Here is a 12,892-nt window from a genome sequence, read left to right on the forward strand (position 1 = left end):
TTATTTATGCAGTTTAAAAAAAAATTGTTGACTTTAAAAATGTCTCTTTTAAGAGTAATCTGGCCAAGAACACAGCTTAAATTGCAACAAATGCAAAAATAGTTCTGTAAACATATTTTAAGTGGACAATAGGGAGCTGATTGATTATAATGTAAGTACAATAACACAGTTACAAAGATACTTGAGAAACAGGTAATTTTTTAAATTTTATATATAACACCTTTGTAATACCTGTTCACCAAAATCTATTTAGTAGCATACGTAACGATATTACACATAAAAAACACACGAAAACATTGGAAATCACTTTATGCCAGGCAATCACTTTTTGGCACAACACCGGATTGCCAATGTACATGTACAACAAAATTGTGGGTGCTCCACACCAGCTGGGCTGGAATAAAGTATAAATAGTAAGACAACAGGAATAAATAACAAACATATACAATCAAGAGGGATATAGTATACCAAAAAAAAAAATAGAAAAGGCACACATTGCAGAACAGGTTGGGGTACGCAGGGGCCCCTAGTGAGAACAGGAAGGCTACACGGAAGGTAACTAACAGTTCCCAAAAAATAATTGGCCATCACAAGTTTCAGTGGTAGAATAGCTGCAAAACCACATATTCAATAGGTTACTTCCTCTGATTCTAAAAAAAAAAGTATACGGTAACTGAAACCTTTGAGGCTTTTTACATTTTACATGTTCTGCACTGCAGAGCTCTCATAAATGATCAACATCCTTTCATGCAATGGAGGAAATTTATGTCAATCTGAAACATGACAACCCAACACATGCAACAAATCGCACAGGTAAGAAAGAAGTGGCAGAAACTGGAAAAAGCAGAGGTGTTTTAACTGTTGCACATTTTATTAGGTTCTCTATTTTGTTTATTTTTCCTTTCTTTTCAGGTCAAAGGAGCTCTAAGAGCAGTTTGTATTTGGTTATTATTCTGTCTCTAAGCCTGCTGAGTGTTTTCCTGTTGGCTGGACTTATTACTCTTGGTTTCCTCTGTGAGTTGTGTTGGTCATTGATATCAGTTCTAATGATCACAAGCTTCTCTTTTTCTTGATGAGTGAGGAGAGAGACCTAAATGCAAATGTTTCTGCAGTGAGTCACAGGCTTTCTTCCATGACTGAGGAGAGAGACCTGCTTCAAGCCAATCTCACTGAAAAGACTGAAGAATTGGAGGGACTGCATTTTTTCTTCAACCAAAGTGAGTCATTGTATGAGTTGTTGTGTGTTTTTAAAAAAAACTTACAAACACACATAAACCTTTTTTTTTTTTTTTAAAAAAGAAAGAAAACAAGAAAAAAGAATCCACAACAAGTAGATCTAGTCTTATATTTTGTTTTGCTTCCCCATTATTTATATTTAGTTCAGATGTATTTTCGGTGTTGCTTTTCATATTTTGGCTGCAGTAACATATTGATCTCCCACTTTGCTTTAGACAAGAAGAAAAATTATTTCTGATCAAATATACATAAACGTGTCACTTTAAAGACATTAGTTAGGCTTAGAAATTAGCCACAGCCTTTTGGTGTGCTTCATTACTTAAACAGCACTACAAAGAGGCAGGAGAATTATCTTCCAAGTATGCTGGCATTATATTTGTGGGCAGTCTCATTTGGCAAATGAAAAAGCACATCAGTGATCAACTATATCTGGTCCAGCTTTCATCAACAAAGTGATCACACAAACAAACAAAGTACAGTGTGTTAAACAGAGATCAAATAAGCATTGTTATAAAGTTCCTAAAAGATCATTCACCAACTTGCTGAAAAATTACTTGTTGGTAATTTCTTCCAGATAAAAAATGTCCTGCGGGATGGACCAGGTTCAACCATAGCTTCTATCTCCTGTCTGAAAGCTCTGGTTCCTGGGATGCAGCCGTAAAGGACTGCAGAGACAGAGGAACATATCTGGTGGTTATTGACTTCCCTGAAGAACAGGTACAGTTTTTATGTATGTGTGAGCTATTGTTTTGTAAATGAATATTGAAGTTAATACTCCTATTATTTTATGTAGATAGCTTTGCCCAGTATTCAATAGAAATTAAGCATTTCTATCAACCTTTCAGTCTTCAACTTAGCACATATCTACACAGGAAACCCTGACACAACTATAATTGTATCTTAGTGTAAAAAAAAAAAAATTATATTGCTATTGAATGAAACCCTTAAAAATCACTTTTCCCCTCCTGGCCACTTATGCCTCAGTTCTTTCCACAACTTAGACACTCACATTACTTACACTATCATGACACTTAGATATAGGGCCTTGGGGGTGGGCACTAGGGCTGGGCCATATCATACCGTTCACGGTAATACCGGTATAATTTTGGGCAACGATAAGAAAATGAAATGGTGCTGGTGCCCACCTCTCAATTTTACCACTGGTGCTGGTGCCCACCTCTCAATTTTATCACTGGTGCTGGTGCCCACCTCTCAATTTTACATGTAGACATTGAGGGTTCTCATGCTGACACCAGCTGTAATCTGGCAGAGGATGCCATATTGATGCCATGCCCCTCCCCTGTTTTAAATGTACTTTAGAAAAACACATATCAACACTGGTGCATTGGTGGTTCTCTGTGTCTGGTTGCTTGGGTGTTTACTGGTTCACTCCCGGTGGCTGATTGGCAGGTCCTGGCTCCCCTGGCTTTGTCGGGCCTGTGCTGGGTGTGGGGTCTGTTCTGCCATAGCTGGCTGTAGTATCTGTTAATTTTTAAGGCCAGAGTAACCTGTAAGAACCCTTTGAGTGATATTATAATAATATACATGTTTTCACCTTTACTGTGTAACAAAGGCGGAGCCTGTGGACTCATTGCTGCAGCCTCTGTGGCTTCTGCCTATGGATGTCCAGGCCTGTGTCATTTCCATGCCTGCTTCATGTCCTGGGGTGCATGGCTGTGGCTCCCCACACCTACTATTAGATACTTAAATGGAGAAACCTTATGAACACAAGCACACTCACACAGAAAGGTGCACACGCAAGTGTTCACACACGTATCCAAACAGGTACTCACAAATGCACACTATCTTGGTCGATCGGCTGCCTCTAAAGATGTATCATTAATATGCCACTCGCCTAGCTTGGGAGTCACCGCACCTAGTGCTCCGATTACCACGGGGACCACCGTTACCTTCACCTTCCACATCCTCTCGAGCTCTTCTCTGAGCCCTTGGTATTTCTCCAGCTTCTCGTGTTCCTTCTTCCTGATATTGCTGTCATTCGGAACCGCTACATCGATCACTACGGCCGTCTTCTTCTGTTTGTCTACCACCACTATGTCTGGTTGGTTAGCCACCAGTGTTGGGGAGTAACGGAATACATGTACCGCCGTTACGTATTTAAAATACGAAATATGAGTAACTGTATTCCGTTACAGTTACCGTTTAAAAAGGTGGTATTTAGAATACAGTTACTTTGTTGAAATAAATGGATTACACTGCGGTACTTTCCTGTTTTATTTTGTCGTGGGTCAGGACTGTTTGGGTTTTGTTTGACAGCTACGTTCTTTTGTTCCAAGCGGCAGCGTTACGGTTGCCATGGTTACAGGGCGACGCTCTCTCTCTCTCTGCGACTGTGTGTTTCCTGGGTGAGAGAGCGCCTTTTCGTTGTTGTTGTTGTGCTAAGCTAACAGGCAGAATCCTACAAGCATAGCTCTAAAGAATGTAGCATCATAGGCAGTGTAGTCCGTGTTGCAGGGAGAATGGACTGCCATACACGTTATGGGTCTGTGAGCGCGAGGAGGGAGAAAAAGGGGAGTGGAAAGGTACGAGTTGTAATCGAGCAAAAACGGGAGCTGGAAGCATGTAAATATAATAATAACCACTTCAGCCAAGAAGAGTGCCTGACGAGCCCAGTTGTAGGTAAGCTATTAAGACTCGACTGTACACCGTGTTCGTGTTTTCCTCCGAAAACAATAAGTTCCGTTGGAGCAGCCTTTCAACGCCTCTCTCTGTCTCTCGCAAGAAAAGTTGACCCACACAACAAAGTAAAGCTATTTTTCAGCTACGAGCTGACAGGGACCCCGCCGTATTAGTTAGAGGTCCCTTTACTACAGTTCGGAGTCGCGGACCTTCAGTAATAGTAATAAATCACACAGCAATAGTACATTCACGTTGTTGTAAAAAGCATGATAATATATTAAGTAATCCAAAGTATTCAGAATACGTTACTGTCATTGAGTAACGTAACGGAATAAGTTACAGAATACATTTTGGGGCATGTATTCTGTATTCTGTAATGGAATACATTTTAAAAGTAACCTTCCCAACACTGTTAGCCACCACCATTTTGTCCGTCTGTATCTGGAAGTCCCACAGGATCTTAGCTCGGTCATTCTCCACCACCCTTGGGGACATCTCCCATTTTGACCTCGGGACTTCCAGGTTATACTCGGCACAGATGTTCCTGTACACTATGCCGGCCACTTGGTTATGGCGTTCCATGTATGCCTTGCCTGCTAGCATCTTGCACCCTGCTGTTATGTGCTGGATTGTCTCTGGGGCATCTTTACACAGCCTGCACCTGGGGTCTTGCCTGGTGTGATAGACCCCAGCCTCTATGGATCTTGTACTCAGAGCTTGTTCTTGTGCTGCCATGATTAGTGCCTCTGTGCTGTCTTTCAGTCCAGCTTTGTCCAGCCACTGGTAGGATTTCTGGATATCAGCCACCTCCTCTATCTGCCGGTGGTACATGCCGTGCAGGGCCCTGTCCTTCCATGATGGTTCCTCGTCTCCCTCCTCTTTCTTGGGTTTCTGCTGCCTGAGGTATTCACTGAGCACTCGGTCAGTTGGGGCCATCTTCGTGATGTATTCGTGGATGTTCGTTGTCTCATCCTGGACTGTGGTGCTGACACTCACCAGTCCCCGGCCCCCTTCCTTCCGCTTAGCGTACAGCCTCAGGGTGCTGGACTTGGGGTGAAACCCTCCATGCATGGTAAGGAGCTTTCTTGTCTTTATGTCAGTGGCTTCTATCTCCTCCTTTGGCCAGCCTATTACCCCAGCAGGGTACCTGATCACAGGCAGGGCGTACGTGTTGATGGCCCGGATCTTGTTCTTACCGTTCAGCTGACTCCTCAGGACTTGCCTGACCCTTTGCAGGTACTTGGTGGTTGCAGCTTTTCTAGCGGCCTCCTCATGGTTCCCATTCATCTGCGGGATCCCCAGGTACTTGTAACTGTCCTCTATGTCTGCAATGTTGCCTTCTGGTAGTTTGATCCCCTCTGTTCTGGCTACCTTCCCTCTCTTTGTTATCATCCGACTACACTTCTCCAGCCCGAACGACATTCCGATGTCATTGCTGTACAGAGATGGGCAGTAACGCATTACTTGTAACACGTTACTGTAATCCAATTACTTTTTTCAAGTAACGAGTAAAGTAAGGGATTACTATTGCAAAAACGATAATTAGATTACTGCTACTTTCCCGTAGGAACGCTGCGTTACTGCGTTACTAAAACGTGATTTTTTTTTTTTGCGAGAATGTCTCATGACAGTGACGTAAGCGAGTGCGACGTTCGTGACAACAGCTGTGTGCAGATCAACAATGGATAATATATCGAGTGCAGGAGAGAGTATGAGCATGCAGCGTTTAAAGCGTGGAAGTACTGACCTTACTTTAAGTTTGATTCCATAAAAAGTGATAAAAACATTAGCGTCCGTTGTGCATGGAAAGAAAACTTCTTTTTACAGCGAAAAAAAACCCCCTAAACTTCCAAGCAAGCACCGAGTGCGCTACGACGTAATGGGAAATTCACAGAGAAACTCGCAGATTCTTCAACTGACCGCTGCAGCACACCTGCACCAGGATAAACCTCCGCTTACCCTGCTCCTGCTTTACAGGTGAAAATAGAGCAAAAGGACCGCTAGTCTTTGACTTTATTTATTTTCTGCTGTGTTTTACTTGCATCTATTTGAAAGAGTGAGTGTAAACACAAATATATATATATATATTTTATGTGCTGGAATGTGCAGAAAATAGGTTTAAATATTAAACAAATTTCTTCCAGTCAGAGAATGGTGCATATAATTAAATTTTTGCTTGATGCATAAAGTTAAAAGATTAAAACTAATAAAACAAGTTTTAAAAAGAGACTTTTCCATTTGATTACATTTTGTATGATGGATTATGCAGAAAAAGTAGAATTGGGCTGAAAGATCTATCGCTTTATCACCTATTCAGGTTGTAAATCGTGTTTTTAAAAAGTAACTAAGTAATTAATTACTTTTGAAAATAAGTAATCAGTAAAGTAACTGGATTACTTTTTTGGGGAAGTAATCAGTAATTAGTTACTGATTACTTTTTTCAAGTAACTTGACCAACACTGTTGCTGTATATCCTGGTGGTGTGGATCAGTGAATCGATGTCTCGTTCACTCTTGGCATACAGCTTTGATGTCATCCATGTACAGGAGGTGGCTGACAACTGCTCCATTCCGTAGTCTGTTTCTGTAGCCAGTCTTGTCAATTATCTCACTGAGGGGGTTCAGGCCTATGCAGAACAGCAGTGGGGACAGAGCATCTCCTTGGTAGATCCCGCACTTGATGGTGACTTGTGCTATGGGCTTGAGGTTGGCCTCCAGTGTTGTCCGCCACATCCCCATTGAGTTCCTGATGAAGGCTCTCAGGGTCCTGTTGATCGTATATAGTTCTAGGCATTCCAGGATCCAGGTGTGGGGCATTGAGTCATAGGCCTTCTTGTAATCAATCCAGGCAGTGCACAGGTTGGTCAGTCTGGTCCTGCAGTCTCGGCTGAATGCTTGGTCTGCCAGTAGCTGGTGTTTTGCGCGTCTGGTATTCTTGCCCATCCCTTTCTGTACCCATGTGCCTGTTCATCTTAGCCGCTATGATGCCTGACAGGAGCTTCCATGTAGTACTGAGGCAGGTTATTGGTCGGTAGTTAGAGGGGACCGGTCCCTTCTGGGGGTCCTTGAGGATCAGGACTGCCCAGCCTTCGGTTAGCCATTCCGGGTGTCTCTCGTCAACTAGCATCTGGTTCATTTGTGCTGCCAGGCGCTCGTGGAGTGCAGTCAGCTTCTTCGGCCAGTAGGCGTGAACCATGTCAGGGCCTGGTGCTGTCCAACTCTTCATATTGGACACCCTTTCTTGGATATCTGCCACTGTGATGGTTACTGGACCCTGTTCGGGGAGGTCGCTGTGGTCTGTCCTCAGATCCACTAGGATCCACTGACACGAGCATTGCCGTTATGGGTTGTGTCCTTCTCCCATATGCTTTTCCCGTATTGTTCCATCTCCAGCCTTAGTGGTGCTGTTCTCATTAGGGTATCGTCACTGATTTCTAGAATCGATTTGATTCCGATTCACAAGGTCCTGAATCGATTCGATCCACGATTTGATTCGATTCGAAGCGATTCAATTCAATTCAATTCAATTCGATTTGAATCTGGGAAATTTTGCCTCAGACAGTCAGAAATATTATAATTTAGATCAGTACATTTACATATTTTTGTATCTATAAAAAGGAAGCTGACACTTTCGAGACTTTATCAAAGGTGTGAGCATCACAGCAGATGCCTTTGTGTCTGCTAGTAGCTGAAGATAAAACACAGAAAAACATGAAGGTGATTTTCCTAGCCTGGGATTTTATAAAAAATATTCTGCAGTACATCAAAAACGAAAGAAAACCATTCATCAACATATGAACATTATTTCTGAAGTTACAGCGGTTTTATTAGAGACACCGCTGAGCTTTTTGCATTTTGTATAATTTTAAAAAGTTTACATTTGTTCAGTATTGAACGGCAGAAATTTAGTTTTCTTTTCGGAAGTATGTAAAAGGGAAAAAACAGCGGCCGACAGTGCTGTAAACAGAGGTAGACTTGTGCGTAACAAGCAAGCGAATAATGCAGAAAACAGATTTTTAGACGGGAAACTGTCCTTGAAGTAGAGAGAGAGAGAGAGAGAGAGAGAGAGCTGTGCATGAAATGTGATTTTATCACGGTGGAAGCAAAACAGCAAATGTAAGAGGGAATCCATGACGATGTTTATGTGAAGCGTAGTTTGGATCTTCTTTTGCTGCTGGTTCAGTCAATATTGTTTGGAGAGAGATCAAACTAACAGCTTTAGAATCAGCGCAAAAGGGGCGTAAACACAAAGCGCGGACCCGCCGAAACATCAGAATCAGCGAGCTGTCGGCTTTCAGCCCCAACCGTGTCCAGTTCGGGTGAGAAAGGCGACATCTCACTGATTCTGATCCGCGGGTCCGCGCTTTGTGTTTACGTCTTTGTGCAGAAGCCGTGTACCTGCTCTCATTTATTGTCTTAAATGTTTGGTGGTTGTCGAAATTTTGTGACGTTTCACCTGAGATTCTGGCATTTTGGGCAAAATACATTTATATAAAAAAATCGATTCAGGATTTTAATGAATCGATATCACGTTATCCAAGCCAGAATCGATTTTAATCAATGAATCGATTATTAAAACCCACCCCTAGTTCTCATATTGTTCCCCTGCCACTGAGAGTACACCTTGGCTGGTTCCGTGGAGAACAGCTGGTTTATTCTCCTGCCTTCTATCTCTCTGGTGTACCTCCTCAATCGGCTGGCCAAGGCTGTGAGTCGTTGCTTGGCAGTTTCCAAGGCCTCAGGTATGGACAGCTTCCTTAGGCACCTTCCTCATCGCGCCTTTCTGCAACTCCGATAGTTGGCTAACCTCCCTCCGTGCTACCTTGATCTTAGCTTCTAGCCTCCTTCTCCATGGAGGGTACTGCCCCTTGTGGCTGTTCAACTTGTAGCCAAGCATCTCACTGATCACTGCTGCCATATTGTAGATCAGTTTGTTAGTGTCAGTAATCGTGGCTGTAGGTATCATCCGTAGTGCTGTATTAACATCATCTAGCAGACCTTGTGAGGGTACTTCACATAATCTTGGTAACCGGCTACGGGGGGGGTCCAGGTTTCAAGCTTGGCCATGATCCTATCTTTCAGGTCAGTTCCTCTCGCACTCAACAATCCTTCTCCTATCGCACTTGGGGCTTGGTACCCAATCTCGGGTGGGGGTGAAGGTAACCCCCCCCCCCCCTGACCTGGCATCCTGGCATTTTTTTTTTATGTTGTACCTTGTCAATCTCTAGCTGTGAGAGCAGTCCCTTCTTTCGAATGTTGGAACACTGAGCTACTAGTTGTTTCGCCGTCATTGTGGATGTTGGGTATCGAAGAATCCATAGGTCCCTCATCCTATTCATGTAACCCCTTCCGCCAGGGTTACTTGCGTAGTAGCATTCCAACAACGCCCTGTTTTCATCTCTTGCCCGATAAATCACACAGCAATAGTACATCGAAGATACTGAAGTGGCACATAACCCAGGTAGCTACCACAACTAAAACAAGGTAGTTGCAATAAGCTAACAAAGAATTTACTTCCAGATGTTTCTTTAGGTTGAAGGTGGAGTCTTTTGACGCTGAGAGCAGTTTAGTTGCTGGCAAACAGGGTTTGCATTGCACGGTCAGATTTCGCCCATCTCTTTCTTTTCTAAATATGAATGTGTGTCAGAATTTCCAAGTGAGAAATGCATTCCAGCCCGTGCACTGCTGGCTCTGTTGTGCTGGCTCCGGGTCCACCGTGTAATGCCACCAACATTAACAGGACGATTGCATTATGGTCTCTTATTGCATGTTTTGTTTGGGTTTCCAGCAATGTGCAGAATTGCCAAAATTAGAAAGAAGATAGAGAGGGGATAGCCTAACATATGAAAGAGGAAAAGACCACCGTGTAATACATTTATTTCAACAAAGTAACTGTATTCTAATTGTCGCCTTTTTAAATGGTAACTGTAAAGGAATACAGTTACTCATATTTTGTATTTTAAATACGGAACGTGTGTACATGTATTCCATTACTGCCTAACACTGAACATCAACAAACACTTTTAAGAGTCCACTGACATAATACATTAGCACTGATGACCACTCTTGCTTGGGTTTTGATTTTGATGGCCGTGACTTCTTCAATTCAGTTCAGTTCACTTTAATTCAATTGCTGTCATGACCCTGGGTCATTAAACCCAGCATTTTGTGATTAATATTGGTGTCATCTTATGTTTCGGGTTAATTCTTGTTTTCTTAGTTCCTAGGGTTTTGGTTCTTGTGTTTAGTGTTCTGTTATCCGTACCTGTGTCCTCTCCCGGTGTTCTGTTCGTATCTCTGAGTTTGTGTTTGTAAAACAGTCTATGAATTTCCTGTTTTACTTTGAAGGTAAAACAGGAAATCTCGTTATGCCCATTAGTTTTAGCTGTGTCCATCCTGCGTGTCATTTCCTCATTACCTGATGTGTATTTATAGTGTGTTTGCCTCTGCTCGACGTCGCTCCGTCTGTGTTATTCTGTGTATCTCTTCCCTACATTTTCCGTGCTGTTTTCCCGTATTTTGTATGATTTCAGGTTTGTTCATTAGTTTTCCCCAGTTTAGTTTTTTTAGTTTTATCCTCACTTCAGTTCATTATCGTTCACTGTAAATAAACTCACTCGCATCACCGCCGTTGTCTGCAACTTGGGTCCTCCTTCACTACATCACACGACTGCTGCCCCAGCCGTGACAATTACATTTTATTTATATAGCACCAAATCACAACAACAGTTGCCTCAAAGCGCTTTATATTGTACTACAATAATACAGATGAAATACAGATAACCCCAACAGTTATAACTAATATTTTCTTAATATATGAGCTTTTAAGAAAATGTATATTTAGAGCTGAGGAAGAATGTTGCAAGAAACATGTAGCGAGAAAACTCAAAGTTTTAATTATTGCTGGTTTGGCATTTTTAAAAGAGATGCCTGATAAAATTGGAATAAACTACATAGGCTAAAATTGTGGTTCAAGACTAAAATAGCATGTTTTTTCTTCATGTTAAACAGAACTTCCTCTCTACAATCACCATAGAAGAAGCTTGGATTGGTTTGAATGACAAAGAACAGGAGGGAACATGGAAATGGGTAGATGGAACTCCACTAAGTCTGACGTAAGTCTTCACTTTGGTTAAGTTATTACTTTCAGTAAATTTAATCTATTTGATAACCTACACATCAATGCCTCATTGGTGAGTCAACATATTAGCGGGTTGAGCCAAACTACAAGGCCAAATGCTTAAAGCTAAATGATGACTTGTTTTGGCAACCTTAGTCAAAACAAGATATTATATCACACCTGATGTCCTGCTGGGTTTGTCTGCCTGTATACTTTGTAAAGACCTGTTTAACAAATGCTATGTCCTTAAAAGAAAATGGCTGTCATATGAAATTTTCCTATGAAACCCTCCATACCCACACCAAACATCTGAATTTAAACTTGATAAAAAATAAGCTGATGTTATTGTTACTGGCTTGGTAGGTACTGGGCAGATGCTCAACCTGATGATGGTGGTGGAAAAGAAGACTGTGTACATGTCAGAAAAGATAAGAAAAAGTCCTGGAATGATCTTTCCTGTTCAACTTCTCTGAAGTGGATATGTGAAAAAACACCAAACCACTGTACAGTTTCTTAAAGATCATCTATTCATAAATGTTTTTGTGTTTAAGCTTTGATTATAAATCTATATTCTAATTTCGGTTAGTTGTATTCTGTAATGATGAGTTGTAGCTGTATGTATTTTGTTGTAGCTGATGTGCATTTTTCCTTTCAGTGGAGACTGTCAGAGGAGAATATCATTATACAAAACAAGCAGAGCTAAATATAGGTGGTTATGTTTTCTGTTTATTTTTATATTTTTATTCCAGCTTTGCAGTTCTGAGTTTTGCATTTATTAAAAGAAACCCTGTTTTGATTTCATTGTTATGCCAATAAATTATTTTATTTTGACACTATTATTGAGTCTTTAAATAAAAAATTTTTTTTTACTTTATTCTTTCAGTTGTGTCACATTTGTTTCAAATATTGATTTTTATTAGGTAGTTTGAGAGGTAGTTTTATTTCCTGCAGTTTTTCTCTGTTCCTTTCTCCATTTGATTTCTGTGTTATTGAGTGTTTATATTCATGCCTGTGTTACTTCTCGTTTGCATGTTTCCTCTTTTCCATTTGCGTCCTGTATTAGTTTTACTTCTTGATTCTGTTTTCACCTGTTTTTGCGACTGTTCTCATCTGTGTTACTTTCACCAGTGTTTTGTTTCCCTCCTGTTTGTCACTCCCCAGATCAGCCATCAGTGCATACATAGTTCTGGCAGTCTTGGTTGAATAGTCCAAAAAGTTAACTCGTGCCTCCTATATAAAAAATTATTGTTCCTTGACATTAGTGGAAACTGTTATGTGGTCAAGGAAAGATGCAAAGGAGTATGTGTCACATATAGATATCTTATATCTGGCCCTTCCATTGATCTATCTACTATCTACTGTTTGTAGTTAAAATATGTGGTGGTATGTATAGTAGAGTGATGAAACCAAATTTAATTCAGGGGAGAGCTACAACAGCGAATGTCTACAGCTATCTGTAAAACATGGTGGAGGCTTTGTCATGAATTGGGGCTACACTTCACCCAGTGATGTTGAGGAATTTGTCAACACTGAGGGAAGTGTGAACATGGTAAAGTACCGTCAGATTTCTGTCCACCAGGTAATGCCATTTGGAAAGCATTTGACTGGCAACAAGTTATTTTTTTGACAGTGACCCCAAACACACTGTTATTGTAGTAACAGCATGCCATATCAGTCATGATTAGCCTCAGAGCACAATACAGTGTGGGATTATCGTTACAGGCAATAGGAAAATCCTTCAAGTAATCTAAACTATTCCTGAAGACTACTTAAATAAATTACATGAAAGTTTAAGAGAGTTTAGGCTGTTTAAAGAGCAGTCATTGCCATACCAAATGTTACTTTTCAACATCATTATAATCAGTCAGATTCTAGTTTTGCTTTACATGGTGTATTA

The 12,892-nt window shown here is 41.2% G+C and overlaps 1 protein-coding gene across 2 annotated transcripts; it reads left to right on the forward strand.

Annotated features, from left to right (window-relative positions):
* Positions 1 to 660: 660 nt before the first annotated feature.
* On the forward strand, positions 661 to 11,792 carry LOC120718331 (CD209 antigen-like protein D). 2 transcript variants are annotated; one of them, XM_040006829.1, is made up of 6 exons: positions 661 to 813; positions 913 to 1,014; positions 1,113 to 1,217; positions 1,811 to 1,953; positions 10,887 to 10,990; positions 11,359 to 11,792. In XM_040006829.1, the coding sequence occupies exons 1-6, from the start codon at positions 753 to 755 to the stop codon at positions 11,510 to 11,512; spliced, it is 669 nt and encodes a 222-aa protein (XP_039862763.1). In that variant the 5' UTR covers positions 661 to 752; the 3' UTR covers positions 11,513 to 11,792. The 2 variants fall into 2 exon arrangements, with proteins under 2 accessions (XP_039862763.1, XP_039862762.1); XM_040006828.1 differs by having other exon boundaries at positions 661 to 1,014.
* The last annotated feature ends 1,100 nt before the right edge of the window (positions 11,793 to 12,892 follow it).

This window comes from Simochromis diagramma, unplaced genomic scaffold, assembly GCF_900408965.1.
Source record: "Simochromis diagramma unplaced genomic scaffold, fSimDia1.1 OVJJ01000514.1, whole genome shotgun sequence".
Classification (NCBI taxonomy): domain Eukaryota; kingdom Metazoa; phylum Chordata; class Actinopteri; order Cichliformes; family Cichlidae; genus Simochromis; species Simochromis diagramma.

What these genes read in the sequence shown, in the direction of transcription:
- LOC120718331 (XM_040006828.1), top strand. Translation starts at nt 753, where the DNA reads ATGGAGGAAATTTATGTCAATCTGAAACATGACAACCCAACACATGCA. An exon ending in TATTACTCTTGGTTTCCTCT is followed by an intron (nt 1,015 to 1,112) that starts GTGAGTTGTGTT and finishes ATGTTTCTGCAG; the next exon opens with TGAGTCACAGGCTTTCTTCC. An exon ending in GGAACTCCACTAAGTCTGAC is followed by an intron (nt 10,991 to 11,358) that starts GTAAGTCTTCAC and finishes CTGGCTTGGTAG; the next exon opens with GTACTGGGCAGATGCTCAAC.